At 42.1% G+C, this 26,271-nt stretch overlaps 2 protein-coding genes across 2 annotated transcripts; both read left to right on the top strand.

The window, feature by feature from the left end:
• The first annotated feature begins 1,516 nt into the window (after positions 1-1,516).
• LOC147227969 (cilia- and flagella-associated protein 52-like) lies at positions 1,517-9,971 on the top strand. The gene is made up of 14 exons (XM_086158158.1): positions 1,517-1,675; positions 2,066-2,293; positions 2,542-2,678; positions 3,336-3,464; positions 3,577-3,676; positions 3,920-4,036; positions 5,518-5,618; positions 5,953-6,123; positions 6,409-6,557; positions 6,645-6,790; positions 7,950-8,101; positions 8,229-8,331; positions 8,883-8,994; positions 9,080-9,971. The coding sequence occupies exons 1-14, from the start codon at positions 1,517-1,519 to the stop codon at positions 9,259-9,261; spliced, it is 1,986 nt and encodes a 661-aa protein (XP_086014284.1). The 3' UTR covers positions 9,262-9,971.
• A 2,000-nt stretch (positions 9,972-11,971) lies between these two features.
• Positions 11,972-25,945, top strand: LOC147227968 (uncharacterized). Its single transcript, XM_086158604.1, has 8 exons — positions 11,972-12,084; positions 12,600-12,757; positions 15,321-15,523; positions 15,950-16,037; positions 17,607-17,719; positions 18,359-18,484; positions 19,647-19,740; positions 25,816-25,945. The coding sequence occupies exons 1-8, from the start codon at positions 11,994-11,996 to the stop codon at positions 25,822-25,824; spliced, it is 882 nt and encodes a 293-aa protein (XP_086014730.1). The 5' UTR covers positions 11,972-11,993; the 3' UTR covers positions 25,825-25,945.
• The last annotated feature ends 326 nt before the right edge of the window (positions 25,946-26,271 follow it).

Below are 26,271 nucleotides of genomic sequence, written 5' to 3'. Positions count from 1 at the left end.
TTTTATTTCTAATTCTGCCATTTTCTTTTTATTATTTATTACTGTTATATTTTCTGTAACTCTGGCACAACAATTTCCTTCGGGATTAATAAAGTTGTTCTTATCTTATCTTAATGAGTCATAACATGGTCCCACAGCACAGACCAATGGCTTAAACTGGTTAGTTTTTTTAAATTGCAAGGTCATTTCTGCCGGATATAGTTAATTTCCTTTCTGAAATGTCATATAATCTGAAGATTGTTAACTTTTACAACATGAAAAACCTGAGCCCAGGAACTACTCCTTTATTTGGAATTATATACAAGGGCAGTAAATCAGCAAATGACCTTAACAGTATCGTTCCATGTCACAGTCAGTTTTGTCTCCCTCTGCTGGCACAAAAGGTGATAGCAAATAAACCGAAACATGGATATGGATTATCCACAGTACATATAGGGTTTATAACACCCAGCACGCAGTATTATTATAATATAATATAATTAATTAATTATAATTACTATAATTGTAATAATTATTATGCTAACTTTTTCTGCTAAATTCCCAAAAACGTAGCCTGGAACTCGGACTTTCAGCCTTCGTTGCCTTGGATCTTATTCATGTTTAGTTTTCTGAACTGGACTGAGTTTACAACACAATTTAAGAGTATATGGTGGGCAACTTTTTACATACTTTGAAAGAGCAAGGAAACATGTCGAAACTTATGTGGGGCCATACAATTTCATGTGCTTGTTTTAGATTTGATCTAAAAATGAATTACATGATAGTGAAAGCAGTTCACAATGTAGAAAGTTGTCGTTTATCATTGATGTAGGTTCCTGTAAATGATACAAAAACAAACCTTAAGCCTCCTGGTACCCAGGAGACCATCGCCCCACCCCCTAAGGTTGAAGTGGCTGCTGTCTAGAATCTAGAGAATCGCCCACTGTCACCCTCTAGTGACCATCTGGATTCCAAATGGTCACTCGAGGGTGACAGTAGGAACGCCAGGCCCTCCCTGTGGCACCATCTTGGACAACTAGATCGAAGAAATCACACTTGGCGATAATAACATTCAAACCTAGGTGTCAAGGAAAGGTGTCTGTAGGAGATACAACTGCACATAGCCAACGGTAGCCACATGAAATGCAGCTGGTTTCTAGATTTTGAAGGGGGTGGTACTGCAACTGATTTGGTTTCAGGAGGCGGTGATGTCACATAGGGGATGCGGTGACATCACAAGGGTAGGGCACAATGAAAGGGGAAACCATGATGTCACACAGGGGAGGCACATGATGAGTGATGTCATTGAACGGCCACCGTGCCTCGCACGAGAAGAGGAAAAAAAAAGTCGAACGAGGCCACGAAGCGGCTTCATTGGATATAAACTGTAATCTGGATTAATCTGGCAGCAGAGGCTACCTGGCTACAGAGTCTGGACAGGAAGAGACCTCGCCAGGGAGCCCTGGCTCCCACAGGTCCCGCTTAAATTGGCCTTTTACCACAAAGGAAATTCTCCCAATGGCGGGAAAGCAACCCCATGGACACCATTAATTCCCTGCAGCAGAAGAAAAAGAAGAGGGAGGGCCTCCAGCTGAACGCGCTGATAGACTTTCGATCGCATTTCTATGGGCCACCATGGCTGTTGAGCCCAGTGTCATTCATGACCTTGAACCAGAGGCTGTTTTTGGGTTTAACGGTAGGCTTTAAGGCTAAAATCCAAAGTTATAACAGTACATTTTATACTAATCTACCACCTCTACTGCTAAGATGACAACATCTAAGAATGATAAACACATCAAGGAATATCAAGTGCTCTAAATTTCCTGGCAAAACAATTTGTGAGATCTCATGAGAATGACTATACCGAAACGATCTCTCACACTGTAGTTATCTGTCATGCAATATTAAAAGTTCTAGTTGCCAGATATGATGCACTGGAGGATTTCTGGGGTGCAACAGAAAATGCTTCATACTTTTGAATGAACCGCTGAATATTTAGGCGCAGTATTTGTTGTAAGATCAGCCGTGATCATGGAGCCATGTAAAATGTTTCCTCTGTTATTTTGAAACATTTCTTTAACATAAGTGTCACTGTGCCCCCCCTGTGTCCCTAGGACACGTGTTCTCCGGCCTGAGGGTTCACCCGGACCGGGAGTTCCTCATCTACCCGCTGGGAAGCACCGTGACACTGAAAAGGATCAGTGATGGAAAGCAGGAGTTCCTGGACGGACACTCGCGCGACGTCTCCTGTATCGAAGTGTCGAAAAGTGGAATATACATCGCCTCGGGACAGATCAACTCTATGGGATTTTCGGTAGCATTATTTTCTAATTCTGATTCCAGTCAAGCCAGTGTCAACAATCACAGGAAATAAATGATAATAATGTTGATGTTCTTTTCCAGACATTATATTGGCTAAAAAAAGATGACATGACACAATAATAGCTTTAAAAGCAATTGTGCTGATGTTACACTTCCTGACACTTCCCATGGCATCAAATGTAATGTTGATATCATCATCCGCAGTCCGCAGGATTGTGATTGTGTGCTGATTTTCCCCAGGCTGACGTGATTGTCTGGGATTACTCAAAACGAACCATCCATGGCAGGCTGCTGCTCCACAAGACCAAGGTGGAGGCGCTGTCCTTCTCTCACAACGACAAGTACCTGGTGTCCCTTGGTGGTCGGGATGACAACAGGTGAACATTTTAATATCTAACTTTTGTTGCCTCGGCTGAACCAGGTATTGCGCGATGCCAGATATAGAACAGTAACCAACTTGACCTGTTTTTAAGGTGGTATAGAGGCAAATATTGCAATTGTATCTAAATCTTCTGAAATATATTTTTAATTTTCCATTTTTCCAAAACTGAGAATACATATGAATTTTAGTTTTGAGATACAGGGAAAATTTAGCCATTAGACTTTGTTAACATAGCAAGAATATATCTTGGGTTCATTATCACATTCAGCCTGTACAAATACAAAGTGTGTGTGTGTGTTTGTTTATTTGTGTGCCTGTGTAGAAAATCCCCTTAATCATGAGCAAGCGGGATATTTTTTTCCCCGAAATCAGGCATCTCAAACCAAAATAATATGGACACGGATAAACTAGGAAAAATACAAGTGTTGTCGATAGACCTCCTCTTCAAGATAGTGTCACTATTTCAAGAATGTGACACCATTCAGCTGCTGCTCCTCATTTGCCGCCATCCTCTTCACCCACAGCCACACAAATTCAGTGGATCCCCTCCGTCTGTTGGGTCATAATCTTTCTTCACAACAAGATGATTAAACACAGCACTGTTTTTTGTCCAGATAATCGAGTTTGACGTTCATTTTTTGTGTGTCTTCAGAATAGTGATATGGAATGTTGATACGAAGGAGGCCATCTGCGGGAGTCCGGCCTCGGCCCTCAGCTCTGGCGTCTGCCACGCTGTCAGGTTTTCAAACACCAATGAGAACATATTTGCTTCGGCCGGGAGGTGAGAGACGTGACGTTGAAGCGTACTTTGATCAAACATCCTGCTGTGAATCTATGATTCACCTTCAGGAATAAATGGTTTGTGGATTGTAACGCGAGTCTGTTCGTGGCAGTGGGACGCTGCGGGTTTGGGAGCTGGACCTCTCGAACAGGAAGATCCGACCTACAGAATGTCAGACAGGGAAGCTGAAGAGGATCGTGAAATGTTTGGAGGTATGTGACCAGGAGGATCATTTTGCTCTTTGTTAAAACAACACACACACACACACGCAACTCATGGACAAATGCAGGGGGCTCAATATCAAATTGTGTGTTACGTCGTTTTTGCACACTTGCCGGCAACCGTACAGGCAGAGGGGCGACATGTGAAGGTATTCGGCTTGTAGAAACACACGCTCAACACTATGTCACCCGAGTGCCACTTACCCTGACCCCTGACTCCCTTCCACTGCTCAGATCCTGGAGGACGATCACTTCATCTACTGTGGCACCTCCAGCGGAGACATCATGAAAATCAACCTGGGGACGAGGCTTCTGAGTGACTGCGGTCCGGTGAAGACCAGATACAGTCTGGTAGGGTGGCCTTCCGAACGCAACTTTCTGTCACAGTGTTACCAGAAGAGTCTGGCTTTGTCCCCCCTTTTTTACTGTTTTTTACAATTTCCTACTATTGTTTATTATAACAATAATAAACAATAGAAGGAAATTGTTTCAAGTAAAACATAACAATGTTTTACTTGAAACTCTGGCACAATAATTTCCTTCAGGATAAATAAAGTTGTTCTTATTCTTATTCTTATTCTTATTCTTATTCTTACTCTTATTCTTATTCTTATTCTTATTCTTATTCTTATTCTTACTCTTATTCTTATTCTTATTCTTATTCTTATTCTTATTCTTATTCTTAATCTTATTCTTATCAACCAAACAACTTAACAGATCAATCTTTTATGAATAAAATTTGAGTCAATTTACTGTAAATCCACTTCTCACTGGTGCCGTGCGGACTTAATCGTCATTGAGAACTTGATATTTGATTAAATGGACACTTTGCTATCAGCCTGATGACATCTACCTGTTGAACACAGACAAGTTGAGCGTCTGAACACGGTTTAGACGGTTGTTTTGTCTGAAAGCAATCAGGATATTTTCAAAATAGTCCGCATATGGTGGCACGGTGGCGCAGTGGTTTGCGATTCTACATCACCGCACGAAGGACCCTGATCCGATTCTGACAGGGGACCTTTCCGTGTGGAGTTTGCATGTTCCCCTCGTCTCTGCATTGGTTTCCTTCGGATTTTCCAGTTTACCCTCACAGTCCAAAAACATACTGTAGGTTAATACGAAAATTGGGAGAATTCCCCTGGTGTGTGAATGACAGAGGGAGTGAACGGTTGTCTTACTCGATATGCGGCCCTGTGATTGACTGGCAACCGATTAGTAACACCATCACTAACGTTGGGTATATTTTACCCAATACAATATCCTGGATAAAATACAATTTTCATCAATTTATAGATGGGCCGATGGGAGGAGGGAAACAAACATACAATTAATAACATCAGTGAGCAGCCTGAAGCTACCAAAGGACCCATAAAACACAATGGCAACAATATGAAAATCACATGACAAGAATTGTGTGGGTGAAAATCACCCGACGTTAGTGTTCTAGGGTTAAGCACCTCCACCTCAAAGAAGGCTCCTAGTTCAATTCCAACAATTGGCCTTTCTATGTGGAATTTGCATGCTCTTTCTGTGTCTGAATGGTTTCCTTCGGATTCTCAAATTTCCTCCCACTGTCAAAAAAAGGCATGCAGTAGGTTCATTAGTGACCCCATATTGCTCAGGTAAATGGTTGTATGTTGTATGGTTGTGTGTGAGGCCTTGTGATCCACCGGCCTCTCACCCATTGACAGCTGGGATAAGCTCCAGCAGGTTAAGCGGTAAGGACAGTGAATTAATGAATTTTTATAATTGTTTATTGCTGTCATTGAAACACAGCGTCTGTCTCATGACTATTGCGAAGCTCAGTTTTTCATGTCCGCTCTGTGCAGGGTGTCAACGCCCTGAAGATCCTCAGGACGGGTGACTTGCTTGTCGGTTCTGGTTCGGGGACCCTCACTCTGTGCTCGAGGACAAACTTCAAAATTCTCCAGTAGGTCCTAAACTGGCCTATTTTCCAAACATTCTCTCATAAAATCATGGATGCATCATATACTACACCCTTAGAAACATGTAGAATCAAGGCAACCTGTACAAAATGAAAGGGGGGTGGCGTTAAAGTGAACACCATATGGGTAATCTGGACGCCTTCAAAGTAATTATTGGGCATGAATTTGTGTTTTAGTTACGTTACATAATAGGATAGAAAAGCATATAGGAATATGTTGTTTTATTGACACAAAACATGATTACATTGAATTGTGCAAGCTTTACATGCTCTGGGGCCCTGAGTTGTGCCACGTGACATCCCCGGTCTACCACCACAGGAAAGTCCAGCTGGACAAAGGGGTGACTTCAATCGCTCTGAGAGGCGACGGCCAGCAGTTCTACGTGGGGACGGAGGACGCCCAAATGTACCGTTTCAGCTACGAGGATTTCGAAGCTGAGCTCCTGACGTCTAGCCACAACAGAGCCGTCAAAGAGGTCGCCATTCCTTTGTGAGTAGCTAACGGATGGATGATTGAAACTGGGCTGACGTGAATCTGTACGCCATTATCCCAAAAAGCAGTGTGGAAGTCTTTTGCTTTAGATATATATTAAACCCATAACTATCATTAATATGAATCAATTCGTTTTAGTTAGAGTAGGTATGGATAATATGTGACTGAATAAGATTCGAAGTCAATCATGAATACTGAAATGTCCAAGATGCAGCACCTTGGACATTTCAAGCTTCTCTAAATGGCTGGAGGGTCTAACGGTGGTTTCCTGTGTCTTCCTAGTGGCACGTCAGAGTTATTTGCGACCTGCTCGGGTGAGGACATCAGGCTGTGGCACATCGACAAACCGAAGGAGCTACTGCGAATTACGGTACCAAACACGATCTGCAACTCCCTGGACTTGATGTTTGACGGGCATAGCATCATCAGCGGTAGGAAACGTGCACCAGACCGTTCATCGCCTTTGTCCAGTGGACTAGACAGGATGTGAATGTTTTTTTTTTAAATTTTAATTCTAGCATGGAATGATGGGAAGATTCGTGTCTTTGCGCCAGAAAGTGGGCGGCTCTTGCTCATTATTCACAACGCGCACAGGGGGAGTGTGACGGCCATTGCCGGCACCCGGGACTGCACGAGGATGGTCAGCGGCGGTGAACAGGGACAGGTCAGTCCTTTGTGGATAAAGACTTTCTGATGAAGCAGTGAATGGAATCAGACTTAGTTTGCGCTGTCAATCCATCTGTTATCTACACTGCTTATCCTGCTTCCACGGTTGCAAGGGGTTGAACCTATCCAGGGCGAGAGGTGGGGCTCACCCTAGACCAGGGGTCGGGAACCTTTTTGACTGAAAGAGCCATAAAAGCCAAATGTTGCTAAATATATTTCATCAATAGCCATATAGTATTTTTAACATATAATAAATTAAATATGTCTTACTTTTAATACGGCCTCTGGTGCCGCATGAATTTGTTCGAAGTGCCGCTTTATATTTGACCGTTTCATCGATGCAAATTTATCATAGCATATTAGACCTACTGAAGGATCCAAATGCAAATTCCTCAGTCCACGCAGGTTATCATCGTCTTTTTTTCTTTTCGCCATCTTAAACTAGTTGGCTATCTGATAAAATTTGTTTCACTTTTAAGATAACCCGGATGTGCTCGGAAGCCAATGGTTCCCGACCCGACCAACGGGTGACCAGTGAAATTTATCTTGAAAAACTAATTTCTGTTTACTTTAAAATGACACAGTACTATGAAGAAATATCACAAGTATTTTAAAGTCAGTTCCGAACTGACCTTTTCTTTTTCAACTTAAAATTGTCTGGGAGCCATATGCCGTCACCGGAAGAGCCATATGTGGATCGCGAGCCATAGGTTCCCAGACCGCTGCCCTAGACCGATCATAGGGCCATATGTAGAGACAAATAACCATTCACTCTTGCATTCACATGTTATACTGAGACATTCATCATTCCCTTTCTCACTAATACATCATGTAGAGGAATTAAATAATTCATTCTCTCATTCATGTGTCTTGGCTATTTTCATTTGGTCTGTGGGAGGAAACTGGAGAAAGAGTGAGAAACCCACTCAGGCACGCAGACATGCAAGTTCCACACAGAGAGGCTGCTATAATCGAACGAGAGAGGTGCCGTGAAACGGAAGGGGCCCCCCATTGCTCCGCCACGTTTCCCTAGTTTGCGCTGTATTGAGAAACAATACAGTAAGATTTAAAATCAAAAGAGAAATTGCCTCCTCCTCACCCTTATATATCATAGGAATGATGTAAAATCTAAGTCATGAAACGCTTTACATTAACAGGTTCACGTCTGGGAGCTGCAGCAGTGCAGCCACCGGCTACTGAAGTCCATGAAACGGCACAAAGCGGCCATTGCTTGTATCAAGATCAAAACTGACGACAAAGAGTGTGTCACGGCCAGCTCTGATGGCGCCTGCATCATCTGGGACATTGTGTGAGCGCCCCATCCCACCCCGCGTCCCGGCAGATGTTTATCTTCTGCTGTTGGTCATATTTACACAGTAAATGCACTCTTGAGTCTGTGGCTTAAAGACCTGTCTCTTCGCCGTCTTCCCTTGTAGGCGGTTCGTAAGCCTTCAAATGGTTATCGCTAATACCCTATTCCGGACAGTGTGCTACCACCCTGATGAACACCAGATCATCACTAGCGGCACGGACAGGAAGGTCTGTAGCTTCCCGACGCCACTCCTAAAACGCCTAAAAGTTTGTTACCTAAAAAAATCATGGTTATTTGTTTGTCGGTGGATCCTACATGTTTAGTTTATACACACCTCAGTGACATCATCCGTGATGAAAACTCAGGAGCCTCGGGTCAGCCATCGGCTGCCACGATATCCAAACTTCTGTGCACGTTCCTAAAATTTCCCAGATTGAAACCTATCACCAGCATGGTCTTCTTCCTCTTTTTCTTGTGGGCTGTGGTCTTCAGGGATCAACACAGCCAATTAAACGCCTCCATTCGATCTTTCCATTAGCATCCTCTTTGCTCCAAATAATTTGATGTCCTCTTTCACTTACCCATAAATCTTCTCTTTTGTCCTCCTCTATGCAGTTTCCTGATGTTCACTATACAGAATCGTGAATTACATGATAGCTTATGAGACTGTGCGCAAACCTTCCCTCTCTGATGTAAACGCAGGGTCACACAAACAGGTGTTTGTGCGCGTATGTGATGCGCAGTGATTGCTTTTAAGGCTTGCCTTATGCTTACCCAGGTTGTTTACTGGGACGTGTACAATGGCTCAACCATACGGGAACTGGAGGCCGCAGAGTCCGGTGCCGTCAATGGCGTGCACATCTCGCCTGACGGCAGATACTTTGTGACAGGTATTCCAACATCATCATAATCAGCTGTTTTAGCCCCGAAATGTGTTCCCCAATCCTGTGACGATCCTCAACTTTTTCCGCACAGGGGGAGACGACAAGCTGGTTAAGGTATGGGACTACATGGAGGGCACGGTGACCCACATCGGCAAGGCCCACGGCGGCAGCATTACCAGCATCAGGATCTGCTCCAACAACCACACCCTTCTAAGCACCAGCGAAGATGGGGCCATCATTCGGTGGAGGTTCCCTCACCCTTCTTCCTCTTAAGACTCGAGAGCCGTGGAATCAGCGGTAACACTTCTGTCCTCGGTCAATGTGTTAGTGCAAATGAATAACCTTGTCTCAGGACCGCAGGATGTAATTTCGCCGGAAGAAGGAATAGAATGTGACGATACATCTTTTTTTCTTTGAAAAAGGACATGCTTCAAATGAATAATCTCAAACAGAGATGAGAGGGAAAAGCTTAGGACTGAAGAAAAGCAACCCTCGGGGAAAGACTTAACTAAACAGAGCTGGAACAGTGTCTCGAAGTGAGCATGTGCAGGACGGGGGACAGAATGAGGACACACCTGTCACACCAAACACACTCACATGCTGTGGAACTGTGGCAAATGACATTTTGAACTCTGTGTGCGCGAATCTGTGTGTCCAGTGCACAAGTGTTACTGAACGGACTGAAAAGAGTAAGCGCGCCCACCACTGACCGCCGTTCTGATTGCAGCTTTGGAGTCTTGTTGAAAGAAATGTCTTTCGTTCCCACCTGCGCTATGAAACATGGATCCGGCTCAACGGCGGGACCCGTAAGGCGACCGCATCTACAATTTGAATCAGCTCAGCAGGTTCACGATGCGTTCAGTATTTCTTTTTAGATCCGTGTTGTCAAGACCACTGTTATTAAAATACCTTAGATCAAGCTGGCTGGAGTTTCAACATGAGATCTTTATTTGTCTTCATAATCTTGATTATCCGTGTTAGTAACCGAGAGTGGGTCACTCGTACACCCACAGGTCCTTTGGAGAGAACGATCAGAATCATGATTAAAAGTTGGGGAACCCAGTGAAACACCAGGACAGGCCACAAATGGGATGAAAACATCATTCAGAAAACCCAATCATTCCTGATTGCATTCAACAGACTTCTTTCAGAGGTGATTCTGGGGGATTTGACAGGGAACAAGTGAAGAGTTAGCCTCGTTTGATAATCTCTCAAGCAAACTGGCAAAAAAATCTGACCTCTCTTTCCAGATCCGTACGGCCTCAATAACCGTTTATTCATGTATTCATTCATTCATACTCTTTCTGTCCTCATTCTTTATCCTGCGCTCAGGGTTGCAGTTCGGCTGGATCAAATCCCAGCAGTCTTTCGGGCAAATGTGGGGTTTAACCTGGATGCCAATTGCAGGGCACCATATTAAAACATCCGACTGCTTACTCTCATTAGTCCCTTTCGCACTGAAGGAACCTTTTGCGAGCCCTTGAACCTTTTCAGGAACTAAACCTTTTAGGGAAGGTCCCTTTCAGGAAAGATTTCTTGTGTTCAGAGAGTCAAGGAAGCAGGGATCTTGGCCCTCAGTTCCTGGAACCATTTTAGCTCTTTCGCTGAGGCAGGATATTTTTACGGTTCCATAGCAACTCATGACGTAGGTGCTTGGTGATTGGTTGAACTCATAACCCATAACCAGAGACTCTTGCTGACTGGAGCACCATTTTTAAAATGTGGTCACTGATCAGCTGTTTTCTTGCGACTCACACATAAATGGACAGAAGCAGTGAGAGTTGGACGACGAGGTCGAACCTCCTCTGGCCGGCCACACCCCAGAGGAATTTTTAGGGCTCACATCGGACCAAAAACATTTTCGCCAACATAAGCATGGAGTTATCTAACGTTCGCACGAGGAGGTAGTGCAGAGAGAAAATAAAACACCACACAACACTGGTTCTTATTCCTGCCTATGGAGAATATAAATGCTGTGGCTTTGCTCTCTGTGTTGTTTTTGTTGTCTTCCTCTTATATGCAGTGTTTTTTTTTTTAGTGGTGCTTTAGGTACTCATAGTGGACTCTTGCTTCACATCAGTCCCTACTGTGGTCCCTTACTACCTGAGTGAATGCAAAACAAAAACTTTCCCCTGTCGGAGGGGAGTTCCTTGAACCAAATGCAAGCTGGACAGAACTATGTTCTTACAGCTATTCGAAAGCAGCTGTTCACTCCTGCAGATAATCTAGTTGAACCCATGGACTTTTTGGGGTTTGGATTTTGGCTTAAAATGGCCCCCTTTTTTTTTTCAATATGTAATCGCAGCATATTTAACCATTTCTAAAAGCTATGGAAAAAAAAGTCTAATGGGTTCCACTCATAGTGCTTTCTTGAACTTTCGGGTAAACCGATCCAACTGATGGCTTCTTAAGACAATGTGCACAAATAAATTTGCTGCAGAAAATGCAATAAACTTTATGTTATACAGCGCAACATAACTTCCACAAGGTTACGTGTCGGATCAGAGACATGACATACAGTATGTTATTACCTGTCGGTGGTATTTTACTCTGTAAAATGTCTCTTGCCATAAAAGCCTTTCACCTGAGGGTGTTGCTTTACAAAGGTGCTAGCCTGCTAGACACAACACGCCCAGCCTGTCTCTGCTTGAGCTCTGGCTGCCGCAGCGAAGCATTTTAAGAGAAAGCATTTTAAAGTGGAGTTCAAAGCTTTCATATTGTGCATATGACAAGCGATTTTCTAAATCTGTTGCCAGCAAGAGGGCCAACAAAACACGCCAGGCCTGAGCTGGCAGGCCTGCCTCATCTTTTTTGTTGTGGAAACATCAGATTAAACCTGCGCTGCCGCAAGGTGCGCTCCCACGTGCACGTCGTCTTTGGAAAGGCACGTGCAGGGAGAGAGTTAAACATTGTCCTGCCACGCTGAACACACCCAGTCTGCCTGGAGGACGGCTGTGGGGGTTGGGTGTTGGGGAGGCGGCCGAGCAGGTCCAAGACACGGGAGGATGAGGAGGTTTTTCCAGCCGCAGAGGGACGAAGAATGCGGTCGGATCCAGTATCTGACGGCAAAGTGTGCCCGCCTGGCTCACGACAACGGTAAGCAAACCCGACTCAGACTTTGAGCCTTGAGAATGAAGTTACACATTGACATTTTACACCCTGAGCTTCGTGTTAATCCAGATGACAGGAGATTTTTGAAATACAACCTTCTCTTTCATTAACAGTCTGAAATTCTCCTGCTTTAGAGAAAAAGAGACTTCATCGTCTCCTCTTGGGTCTAATTTTATATTTCAATGCCCCCCCTTTTTTCACCTGTCACTTTAATTTTATTTCCTCACAGAATTCTAGTCTTATCAACATATTAAAATCTATCTTATTCTTTTGCTTTCACTTCATGTTTATGTAATGAATATGAGCCCATTCAAAATTATTCACCCAATATTTTTTCAAGCTTTCAAGATATCAAAGTCTTTCCAGGATTGGACATTGGAATTGAAGCAAACACTCAAACAAATTTATTCATGTTGACTTATTTACTCCTCGAGAGGAAGGTCTTTCAAAAACTCCACGTGCAGCATTTTCCACCTGTCCTAACTACTGTCCTGTTGCAGCCACACTGGAGAGGGAGGTTCTGCTGTTCCGAGAACAGGAGAAGAGGCATCAAGAGGAGCTGCTCTCAGTGACGTCTCAGCTCCTTCTCCAGGAACAAACTAGCCACGGGCTCCGGGTCCACCAGGACCAGCTGCTCAGCACCATCCACCAGCAACAGGTGAACACAGGTAGCAGAAGAATAACAATAAAAAAACATCCATCCATCCATCCATCCATCCATCCATCCATCCATCCATCCATCCATCCATCTATCTTCCCCTGCATATTCAGAGTCGGGTCGCAGCAGCTGGTGCAGTGAGGCCCAGACCTCCCTCTCCTGCGCCACATGTTCCAGCTCCTCTGGGGGGGGATCGAGGTGTTCCCAGGCCATTGCCTCTCCACCTGAGCGTCCGGGACATGCGGCCACAAGTCCAATGATTCGACCACAAGGTTGATCAAAGAACTGTGGCCTAAGGTGTGTTGGTGCCAAGTGCACATATGGACACCTGTAAGCCTGAACTTGGTGTTTGTTATGGACAATCTGTGATGAGCACAGAAGTCCAATAACAAAACAGTACTCGGCTTGAGATCTTGGGGTCTGGAACCAGCCCCTCTCGAGAGGCCTGGTTCCATGGCGTCATGGTCCTGTGCGTCATGGTGAGTCCAACTATATCTAGTCAGAATCTCTCAGCCTCGCGCACCAGCTCGGTCTCCTTCCCCACCAGAGAAGTGACATTCCATGTTCCAAGAGCCAGCTTCTGCGGCCGAGGATTGGACTGCCAAGGTCCCCCGATCCAGCTTCCGCCCGGCTCACACTGTGCCCCCTTTGGCCCTTCCTGTGGTTGCTGAGCCCATGGGAAGAGGGACCCATGTCGTTCCTTCGGGCTGTGCTTGACCGAGCCCCATGGGTGAAGTCCTGGCCACCGGGTGCTCGCCACCAAGCCCTGTACCCGGGGCTGGCTAAGTGGCTGTTTAACCACTTAGCTTGGCAAGCTAGCAGGCTTCACAGCAACGGACAGTGGCTTCGCTCCCAAACAAACCTGACTCCACATAATTTTCCTCTCAATGATATTCTTACAAAAATCCCCAGAAAAGTGAGTAATTGCACTCCCTCAAACTTGAAACTGCTAGCCCTTTGTAATTGGACTTGCAACTAGCTAATCGACGATGTCGGCTAGCTTAGCTCTCACTAATCCACGTCACTGTCCCTCAAAGCTGATGCTAATTGATTTGCACAGCTGTGTGGCCTGGCTAGCTTCGCTTAGCTTGTATCTCCATCATCTCCGACACAGCCACTGGTGGTAACTGACTAGACTTAATTACTTTGCTAAATGGCTCCTACAAAAACCAAGTATTTTTAACTTATTTCAACAAGACCAAATTTCAGGCCTTACAATCACATGATTAGCTCTTTTTAGCCTGTGCAAAGATTTCATACACCTTCAGATTCAGATTTGCCCCCGCGCTCCTTACCTTTTCTGCGCGTCTTAGATCAAATGACTTGTACAAGACATTGACGCTGAAGTACAGTAAGAACCAGTGGTGGCTCGTGCATTTTACACCAGGGCCTTCAGTAGTGCTCCGAATCAATCCACCCGCCAATAAATAGTTTATGGCTATAACAAGTCATCTTATTATGCAGTATAAAGAGAGGTGCATCGCAGATAGATAACTCGTGTAGCCACAATAAATGCCTTTATATCAAACAGCTGCGACACATAAAAAGCACCCATAATAACCTTATAAACTTGCAGTATTATTGAGGAAAATTGCAGCATTTGACTCACCAGAAATTCTGATCATTATGTAGACAAATTCATCCTCCTTTCTTTCCTCAAGAAGAGTTAAATTATTCTGTCGCACAGATTATCCATGCGCATCAGCTCCAAGCACTCCAAGCAATACAATTTGCAGTGTACCTCGGAGCCTGTGAGCCAGGGCTACCGGTCATAACTCATGGCTTGAAAATGTGGGACAAATCCTTTTCCTGGTTGTGATAGGTTCGCTAGCTTAGGAGTTGCCCGACCTTTCTTTACTATGTCCAGCTTTTCTTCAAAACTCCACTTAGAAAATGGCTTTAACAATATATTAGCGACTAAATCAGTTTCTTCTCTTCCTGCAACCACTGTGGGTTGACAAAACTGGTAGTAAACTAACACAACTATATTTCTATTGGCAGCTCGCCAGTACGCTTCTCTTCGCTAGTACACTAGTCCTCTCTCTGACTATCCAATCAGAGCGTGTGAATACGCTGACGTTGCTGTAGCCTGCTAGAAGGCTTTGATGTCGCCAACTCAAAATCAGATTGGTTGAAGCAACAGCTTCATGAACACTTATTTTTTTGTGAAAAGGGTTAGCAGAAATGATTGTGCAGACCCCCCCAGGCAGATTACTTTGACTTTGACCCTGCCTGGCAACAGATGATGGTTGGAATGTGATTGGTTAAATGCTTTAATATGAAAATGCATGTCTTGAAGCGGGACAAACAGGGGAAAAGCTATGAAAGGAGGTGAACAGACCATAAGTATTATGTATTATTTAACAAGTATTAAATAAGTATTAAATACTTTAATAAGTATTCATGGATGACATATACATATATATATATATATAACATCTGTGATTCAGATATTGTTCTAGGCCAGCAGAAAAGGCCTTGCAGGCCCTGACGCCCCACCACTGGTAAGAACATCGGAGAAGCATTTCCATCTTTGAGAGACAAACTTTTTTTCTCCCTGCAGGACTTGGTGGACATCCTGCAGCAGCGGTTGGGCCTACTTGTGGAGGAGAGTGCCTGGGAGGAAGAGCTGCTGCGGCAGGTCTGCTCAGAGTTGCTGTGCCTGCAGAGCTCTGAGGAGAGGCTGCAGGGCCTGGTGGAGGAGCTGCATGCTGAGGCTCTGCACAGAGCAGCTGTGGCAGAGAGCCTTCAGGTGGAGCTGCACAGGTGGGCCTCTCCTCCTCCTAGTCCAGTGAATTTGAATATTCCGAGTTATTAAAAACAAATAATGAATTATTGAATTGAATGATTATTTATGTCAGATTAGAATGTTACTGAGCCACAGAAACACATTTTTCCAGAGGACTTATAATGAGAAAGCTTTTCATGACCTGAGGTCTGATCCTTCATCACTGGTTTTCAAAATATCAATTTAGACATGATATAAATAGGCTGTAATCTATAATTTAGCCACATATCTCATTTTTAAAGTGAAAGTCAAATTTTATTGATTAGTCATAAAAAAAAAGAATGATTTGTGGGACAGTAACTTCACAAAGGGAGCTCAACATCATCACAAAGCAAAATTTCTCCCAGTGCAGGTTATTTTTAAATGGCGATGTCTTGCTGTTTTCCTTGACTTGTCCCTGACAGCAAAGCAGCGGATCTGGAAGAACTACAAGATGTCAACAGGGAACTGAGAGAGGAGCTGGAGGATTTGCGCAAGGCTTATTACAGAGAAGTGATGCACATAGATTTAACATTGACTTGAAAACCTATGAATAATATGCAGCCCGATATTTTCTTGTTTTCTTTAACCAACTGAGTATCACAGAGGTCCTTCAATGATCATAATGTTCTTCTATGTCCCCAAGTATTCTTTCACTATTTTTTGATTTTTTTTTTTTTTTGATAGTTTAACAGTGATTTTCCATTAAAATGTAAGTTTCTTTTCAAATATCCAATTTTTCATTCACAATTGTTGTGAGCTTTATGCGACTATTATGATCATATAAATTATATTTTTCAAATTATGAATACATTTGAATCTACAATGTTGTAGGCATAGACACAGACAAACAAAATAACTATCAATTAATTTGTCATTTTCCAATGGGTGACCTGGTCACTTTTCATTACCTGTATTTTCACCTTTTGTCCACTAGATGTCAGATTTGTTCAACATTACTTGCGACCACAAGCGCAAATAGAAACTTAATGGTGTTTTAATGGTCTTAGTTTGGATGTAGGACAGTGATTTCTCCAGCTTGTAGCCAGTTCTTGCAGAGGTAATGAGATACAGGCCTCCTGACACACACACACACACACACACACACACACACACACACACACACACACACACATATGCACAAATGCACACACACACACATGCACACACATAAACTTACATAGTCTGTGGCTTCATTTCACCAATGTGCTGGTGTGCTAGTTGAAAACTATAAATGCTGCTTGTTGTGAAATAATTCAATTACTTTGTGAAATAAGAAAATCTCAAGGGTCTTTTTTTGCTGCAGATTTCAAAGGCTATCTAGTGTGCAGGGCACACTTGTTCAGATTTTGCTAGCCTTCAGGCTGTATACGTGAGTGTGTGTATTGCTTGTCTGGATTGGGCTGATATTCCGCTACCTTTCCGGCCAATTTGTTGAGCTGTCCGTCTAATGGCTGGCTACCCAGACTTGTCCGTTGCGCATTGGTCTGAGGTAGAGTGGGCTCAGGGCACTGCAACGAAATACCCTGCCAATCTGCAAGAAATGACTGAAATACCAAAGCGGCTTTCCCTGTAAATCAGTGAATAGCAGCTGTTTGCATGAATCATAGATTTTGGGAAAAAGAAGAATCCAAAAATCACCAGGCATCGTTTTCTTTGGTGAATTTGTCCATTAATGACGAATCCGCTTTGAAAACATCAAAATGAATGTTCTTTGAAACAGATGCAGTAGAGGCACATTGCATGCAACAGTCATGTGTTTTTTTTTCTATTATCAGGGAACTAAAGATTCAGTTTTCTATAGTAAATATATTGGCATGGTGGAATTGGAGCTACCAGGCTCCAGGTGTAGAGAAGATTTATGGACGTAGTGAAAGAGGACATGAAGTTAGTTGGTGTGAGAGAAGAGGATACAGAGAACAGGGTTAGATGGTTAGAAGGAGAAGGTTAACTTGCTGTGTCGACCCCCTGAAGTGAAAAGCCGAAAGGCAAAGTTAAAGTTTTAGAGGTTGGGTTTATGTTATTTCTGGGTCGGGTTCCGACAGGTGGTTGAAGACAACTTGTGTTTGTCTGTCTTTGGAGGTGGGGATGCTGAGGCGGGAGAACGAGGGTAGCCTGAGGAAGCTGAGGGAGACGGCGCAGCAGTGTGAGTGGCTGGGGGAGCAGCAGAGAGCCTGGATGTGCTGCGTCAAGAAGTGAGACCCCCTTTTCCCCAACCCAAGCATTAGTCACTCAACCATTTCAGCTCCAGTCAAATTGTCCTGGAAGGGCACACTGTCAGATACCCGGTTGTCATTAAGCAAATTAAAATGAAGAGAGTGAAATAATGGAAATCTGATTGATCTGAACAAAATCTTTGAGTCTCTGTGACTGTTTTCTTCATCCAGGTTATGGTTGGTGTCATTTTTTTTTTTTAATAAAAAAAGTATTAAGCTTAACCAATGAAATTACAATATTATCAAAAGTCTAAATTATGAATAAATAAACACATCGTCCTACTTCGAGTGTGACCAACATCCAAAAGGGAGCCTTCTCCCTGGGCTGCGATCAACTGCCCCGCGGCTTCCAGACGCCTCTGGAAGTCCGTTTTTCATTTGCTCTATTTCCACACAGGATTTCGCCCAGATTGGGATTAAGAGTTTTTAAAAGGCAGGCACTTCGACTTGTCAGCGACACGCGGAACCGCTCGTGCCAGGGATGGAGCCCCGCCCGTTGCCACAGCATGAAACTGAGCCAAGCCACTGATGTTACTGATTTCATCTTTAATTTCCTGTTGAATGTCTAGGAGTTTTTAAATATTTGCAAATATAAGTGGCCCGGCTGTGTTTCTACAGATTCAAAGGTGCCCTGATGGAGGAGAGAGAAGCTCTGCTGCGGAGGGTCAGCGAGCTGGAGACGAACGTGGAGGAGCTAAAGACCAGGCCGCTCGCTCATGTTTGCGCCCTGCAGGGCACAAAGTGGTACGACAAGTGAAAGTTATTTTTAAAAATCCAGCGAGTATATATATATATATTTTTTTTAAACCCCATCTTTGAGGCTTGAAACTAAATTTTTGTTAGTGCAATGTAAATAATTGATGTCCTGTCAAAACTTTAAGAATTTAACTTTAACTTTAACACAGGATCAGGATCTCCTGCAATTCCTAATATGTTGAAACAAATAAAAAAAAACAACAACACAGGACCTTTTAATCATTAATTAAATTAATTTAATTTAATTATTAGATATTTATAATTGGGAAATGATTCCACAAAATAGATATAAGTTTTTTCTCTCTGCTTACTTAAAAAAAAGGAAGGTAATTATATGCTAATTGTTCAAAAACAATTTTTATGAAAGAATTAATTACTAATAGGTAGAGACCCTGTAGTAAAGGTAATGTAATTATATATATTATATTCATAAATTATATTTTACAGGGAAAGGTTTGTCTTTTGAGGGTGTAAAGAACATAAAAACACACAGAACCAAAGACTAAATAATTTAAAACGCACAATGTTATCATGTGTGGAATTCAAAACAGTTTTTTAAATTGTATTTCTTACTGATTTGCTCGAAAAAAACACAACCTCACATGACAATTATCAATTCATCTTCAATTCCCCTTTGATTTACGATAAAACCATCATGTTTTGAAAGTCACAGCTTTTGGAGAGAAACAATATCCTGAGGAGACCCGTAAAAACAAAAATAGGAATTAACTGTACAATTAATGCAAATGTGTACATTGAACACGCAGTGGTTCAGGCGCGCACACACACACACACGCGTCTCGACAGAAGTAAATATTTATCCCTGCCTGTTTCCAGTTGTCTTTTAAAGTGGAGTTGCAGAAAGAAGCACATGTGGTTGTCACAACAAACACGCTGGGACTGACAGGACACTCTGAGAGACCCCATCAGGAAACAGTTACCCAACAACAGAGATGTCGTGCACGGAAAACAGCACCTCATCGAGCTGTCTAAAAGAAAAACCCTAAAACGAAAGCTTTTCATACCTCGATATTGAGAGGCTGCGACATTCTGTCTCCTGCCAGTGGTTCTGGGATGCTTTAGGCAATTTTCCCACTGGCGACAGGAGAAAAGTTCACTCTCTACTTACAGTGCGTCTCTTTTCAAACAGTGCGGCCTCATGGGATGCGGAGGCCGAGGCAAGATGGGAGGCGGAGGCTCAGCGGGAAGAGTCGGATTCCTCCTACGAGGAGCTCCCGGACCAGGTAGCGTTGGAGTTTCATCACTGTCGTCGTAGTCGGTGTGTTAACATGGAAAGCCTGGTGTTTTAGAGAATTCTGAAATGCTGGCTGTGCCCAGGCCTTCTGGAAGGCTGTGGGAGGACGGTGATGTCACAGGCCCAGTGCATTTCAAAATAAGATGCCTCTTTTAAACTTTGTGTTGACTCAAGTGCGTCAGAAGTTCATTTGATTAGATCTGCCAAGAATGATCGTGTCACACATTTTATGAAGAAAAAAAACTGGCAGCTTTTACTTTTGAAATACTTTTTTTTTTTTGAATATTGAGGACATTTACAGAGGGATATTATGTTGCTCTGCATTTCAATTGAATGATTAAATATTGGAATGAATAGGCTGATGGCCAAATGATTATTTCTGGGTAAAATCTTGCCAAATGTTTCAGTAACTTCATGTGAAAATTTAACATTTCTTGCCAATATTTTCTCAGCATTTTATGGCTCGACTTTCATGAAATTTCTTCCTGATATTCAGCCATATGTTTGTCACTTTAGCCAAAATGTTTCTCCCACGATTGAGAAAACAGTTAAGTTAATTTCCTGGCAGGGTTCGACTGGGACATGAAAACAAATAAACCCAATAGATAAATCCCCTTGGCATTTATGCCCCATTTATGCTACCTTTGCTGACCCCTTCAATTGGCTACGACAATAAAACAACAGAGAGGTTTTAACATCATTATTCTAATAAATATCAAATATCTTCTTGATTATAAAAGTTCAACCAGAAACATCTCTAGGCATTCTTCAAGCCAGATTTTCAATGAGAGGCTTTACTTTGAGAAAGTTTACTCTTCAAAGTAAAATAATAAGTAAATAACAAGTAAAATGATAATTATGAAGAAGTCAAAAATATAAATAAAATGACTAAAAACATTAAAAATAAACAAATCAACTCAAGTAATTTCTTGGTGTCCATTTTCTCAGATTAATGGAGTCTCAGTTAAACCTAGAAATTGTTTTTCTCACGAGTTATCCTGGCAAAATCTCAGTAAGACAGAGAAATCTAGAAATAATAAAAAAAAAACCGAATAAATCTGGACAGAAAACCGAGAGTAGGCGATGAATGGCAAGTAAGTAAATGAAAGTAAATGTGTTACATTCTCACTAACAACAACAACAAAAAAAAACCACATATGCGGGAACGTTATTTTAGTCTCTACGCCAACTAGCCGGAAATAGGGATGTCAGAAATCAGACTTATTGTATGCAGTGTATCCTGATGACATGTTCTATAACTGCCGCAAGTCCATTTCTGGTATTTGTCATAACAGTTTGTGCCGTTAATGCTTCCCTTTGAGAGGGGCGTTGCCGTCGGAAGCCTTTTTGTAACAGGGCACTTTGAGAATCTGTCTTCGGCTTGACTGCTAGCCTAGCTTTGCTTAGCTTAGCCTCCAGAGCACATACGTCAAACTCAAGACCGCGGGCCAAATGTGGCCCGTCACATAATTTTATGATGCCTTCTAAGGTGTGATTGCCTTAAAATAAATAAGTCAAACTCGTGCATTGACCATAAAGGACATTTCCCTCAATTCATGCTGATACTCGCAAAGTGACGGCATCCCGTCATGATAGCACAGCGCATCCACGTCAATGCGATTTTCAACATGTGGAATTGAGATTTACAAATGATCCCTAAATGTCCAGGAAGAGGAAAGTTGATGCTTATGGAGGACTGTTTCAAGAAAGGTGGGAAGGCGACTACATGTTTGTACTTTAAGGAGCAACAAATTATCCAAGAATTAAAAGCCATGCTTTGATGGCGTAATGAGGGTTTCTTCACCTGACAACATAAAAAGATTTATGTTGTAACAGAGCAACTAGTACACATATTTTTTACATCTATGCAAATGCATATGTAACATTTTGGATTTGAATGAGTAATAAATTCAGAGTTATCTAACATTAAGGAGTAGTTACATTTATTTTACGTTACATTTGATGACATTTAGTTACATTTACACTGTAAGTGTTACATGTGGCTCCTTGAGGGCAACTATTATGGTAATGTGGCCCTCAATTAAAATGAGTTTGACACCCCCGCTCTAGAGAAAGAGACATGTCGACGACATTGATTGATTTTCCATCCAATTTGATTTCAGACACGTTGGTGTCTTGCCTAAAGTTTCAGATTGTATCATCCGTCCAGGCTAAGGTGGGCCAGTATTTGAAGATGACCGATACCAGTATTGAACCAAGACTCAATTAAAGAAAAAAATGAGATAAAATAAGAATATTAAAAACAAGCAAATCAAACCCACTGATTAGTTGATGAGGGCTAAGTCAGGCCTGTTTCCAAGGTGATTTGCAAGTCAGCAACTGATTTTAAACCAGGGAAAGCTAAGAACTTGTATCTCAGTCATTACAGTTGTAGCAACATATCAGGGAGGACAGAAAGACGTGTCAAGTCTGTTTTTTTTTTTTTCAGTCAGTTGAGTCCAGCTGTTGTGTTTCCCTCTGCAGACGAAGCCAGGAAGTGCCTCGACTTTATCTTGACACAAACCTATGCTTTTAGGGCGTCCTCTTGTGTTTGTACAAACGTCTGGAACTCGTTTTTAGGGCCTGAAATTGAAGACGTTTCAAAAAAGAAGAAAAAAAAAGTAGATCTAATATTCATCTGGGCATGGCTGCCAACCCCAAGAGGAATTTGTCGTCCGGCCAGGGCTTTTGCCGTAGTTTGATACTTGAGTCTCATCAATGTTTGTGTCTCTTAAAAGATTACATGAATGCCTTTATACAATCAATGGCTAAACCACAAAATCTCTTTAAAGGAGATCCTCAAAAGGGTCTTACATGATTAACATTGACAGTTTGTCCTAAAACTTTTGACATGAAGCTTATTCTGACTGTCTTGGGGAACAAAGTACAAACAAACAAACAAAAAACAAAGGACAGTAATCCTGCATTTGCCTGTAGAATCCAATAATTTGCATCCGCCCTTTAGATATGCAGTAGTGCTGGCTTTTGGGGGGGTGGTAGTTATTCATTCAGCCTGTCAGAAAAACAAAAACCAGGGTCACTTTAAATGACTCAAACCGAGAGCCAAAGCAGTTTCTTCCGGCCCCCCTCCATTCGTCAGGAACTTTCACATTTCTATTTTCTATAGAGCTGTTGGAATTTATCTTTGAATGTGACTGGCTTGCGCTGGAAAAAAATCTCTGGATTACACACACAAATGCACGGTTCATGGGGATGAAATCGTAGACGGCCAAAATACGGAGCAAATAACTCATCTGCCACTCCTCAGCGGGCTGCCAGAACTTTTTCTCCTTTTCTTTTTTAATATAAACCCCAACCCCCTGCCTCCAGCCTCCTCCTGGGCACCACTGTCATTCAACACTTTTATTCTGGCTGTCTGGTGTGTGTTTTAGCAATGACAACCCCAGTATCTGTTAAATAATGGGATTGGATGGGTGTGATGGGGGGGCATTGATACAACACCTCCTAGCCTCTAGATGGCACTGAGACTAAAGTGACAAGAAGTTACAGAAACTTAGTCTCAAATCGCCTTATTTGTAATAAGTACTATTAATATCCGTTTTTTTTTTTCAATTTTCCAGTGTTTGGATCAGATAAGATAGGATGATATACAAACTACTGGAATGAAATATGGGATATTCTGTGAGACTCATGACCAAGTTTTTTTTTTTTCATAGTTTACTGATAGGATATGAAGAACAGATGAGACAGGAGAGAGAAAAAAAAACACCGGTGGAGAGGAAGGGAATTAAAAAAGAGAAAAAAATAGTTGTAATTATAAAAACGATTCCAAGAAAAAGAAACGCTCGTTCACATCAGGACAAACTGAAACAAAGTATTTATCAACAATCAACATCAATGAATATCTTGGCTGTCTATTGAGCGTTTTAAAAACAAATCTATTGGAATTTCCACATTATTTATTTATTTGCAATTTTAGGGGGACTGTTTTGGTCAAATATCAAATACTTTCATGATCCTCTCTTGATTTTGTTCCTTACTATTCAAGAGACTTATATGATTTCAAGCAGATTTCTCTTATTGCTGTGTATTTTAGTGTGTGTTTACATGGGGGACTGTTAAGTAGATTTATCAACATTTTTTATGCAGATTTTTCCACAATAATGAATGAATGATACTTTATCCAATTCTTCTCTGCATTTAAACCATCATGAATGAACAAGGATCAGCACTGTCTTGCTCAGTAACACGTAGACAGGCTTGCAGGCACTCGTGAGAATCAAACTGGGACTTTTCGGTTCCCAGGTAACTGTTCTCACTATGTGAGCAAATTAACTAAAATCAAATGGATTTGTTACAAAAAAAAAATCCTTTGATTTTCTAAATCTGAAAATGACCATTGCAGGTTTATTTTAAGTTTCTTTCAGGTCTTTTCTTGAGCTTATTCTCAGCTGTTTTTCGCCCCTTTTTATTGATTAATTTTATTATTTCATGTTTTTTTTATACCAGTTTGCAGGTGCCATTTTCTCATAACTAGGAAAAATGAACACAATATGCCAGAAATGAATTCATAGAGTTTCAAACCTGGCATTGGCTATTAAGTTTTTTTTTTTTCAAATTTTAAATATAACATTTTTATTTTACTACTTGTTGGAGTAGCTCCCTTCCTCATTAAAGAAAATCAATTTTCATCCATCCATTGTCTACATCTTGGGGATGCTGGAACTATCCCAGCAGCCATTGGTTGAGATACCTGCTGGACTGATTGACACATACACAGCCAGACAACCATTCACTCTCTCATTTGCACATCTGGGCAATTTTACACATTTTTTTTACAAATAAATTTTGCTTACTTTTGTGCAGTGTAAGGAAACCCATTGGGAACATGCAAACACCACACAGAAAGGTCCCTGTGGTCCTTCGTGCTTTAAGGCCAAAGTGCTAACCACTGCACCACCACCAAAATCAATTTTAGGTTTTCGAAACAACATCTTGGACCCTCTCTTTCGACGCTCCTTATGGTAAAAATCAAGTTTTCTAAGGAGGGGCACCCCACACACACATGCACACGTACATGTGTGCACACATGTACACGCATGCATGCTTTCTGATACATTATTTTTCAAGTGATCAGTCAGAAAGTGTGGTCGCTTTCGTCTGATGCCAGAGTTAGTCATATTAAATATATTTAAAGGCTCTGCAGATGTAAAGAGTTTCAGTCTGTGTTTTAATATCGTTCCGTCTTTCTAAAAGATAGAGAGAAAGCTGTCTATCCGCCCCACAGCACTTATTGGCTCATCCATCATCGAGACTGGTTCGCCACTGCGAGCCAATAACCTCTCATTTTTTTTTCATTTTTAACATTGAAAGGCGATGCCAAAAAAAAGGCCTGGGTCAAAGTTAAAAGTAAGATAAAATGGCAGTGATATGAAAGAGCAGAAGAGGGCAAAATAACGTGGGATAATTGGGTTTTTTCATCGATCTTCAGCTGCAGGTTGCAGATCATTAACCATATCAGGCAATATATGGTTATATAGGGATCATTTGTGCTGGTTCGTGTGGCACGCTCACTAACACCCCTGGTGGACACACTCAGAACTACAAGTTAATAAATAAAGAACCTAAGGAAGAGGAAAAAATGCTGTGAACAGGAAATTACAAAAAAAAAAAAAAAAAAAATCAAAAACACTTTGTCAGGGATTGGCTAACAGCTGTGCGTTTGTTCAGGAACGTACAGCTGCTGCAGATTACTGACAATCAGTGAGGAGTTAAAGGCGAGAGCCTCAGTCTCACTGGTTGCCGGGTCATCTTCTTACATATCCTTCCTGGCGCTACTTACATATTCGTACTCACACCCTCTGTCTCTCGCACACTCATGCCACTGTTAGTCTCTCCCTCTCTGCCTTCATTTTTCCTGTACCCTCTTTCACTTCTCCTGTTCTGAGTTTGTTCGGGGATGTTGTGGTTTTTTTGCTGTCTCCCTTGAGTCTGTATGGGGGAGCATCCTCGCGATCTCTCCGTCTGTGTCCTCGATTTCGCGCTGTCTTTACCCTGAGCCTGGGACTGTATTTTCCTGTTCTGTTTTTCCCTCTCTCTGCAGGGCCATTGACCAGGATTCGTTTGGTGCCTGGAGAGAGCATCCCCGTCGGAGGATGCCCAAACACCCCCGCCTGGCCTCCTGTTCCTGCCCTAACCTGTTTTTGTGTAACTGTCAATCTGCTGCTGGACCCTGAATAAACTTCTTTTTTTTTTTAACTCTCTCTGTTTTGGTGCAGAGTCTTGTGTTGGTGTGCAGGTCCGACCTCAGAATCATGACACCCTTGTAAATATTTAAATATAAGGGAATAGAAATCATTTTACAACGGTTTATTATATCATTCGCCTTTTCCAGTTTCGGTTAAAAAAAAAAAACGGATTGTGATTTTTCTTCTCTTTCAAAAAAAATCATAACAAGTTTTGCAAATTGTCTTAAGAAAGTGAGTTGTGATTTCTGGAAAGAGATGCCACAGCGGAGTTATTTTTTTTCTTTTTCTTTTTATTTTTTCACGTTCCCCAT

This window comes from Fistularia commersonii, chromosome 13 (assembly GCF_037954325.1).
Source record: "Fistularia commersonii isolate RoL2024-O1a breed Wild chromosome 13, RoL_Fcom_v1.0, whole genome shotgun sequence".
NCBI lineage: Eukaryota > Metazoa > Chordata > Actinopteri > Syngnathiformes > Fistulariidae > Fistularia > Fistularia commersonii.
This window is presented reverse-complemented; position numbering and strand designations above follow the sequence as displayed.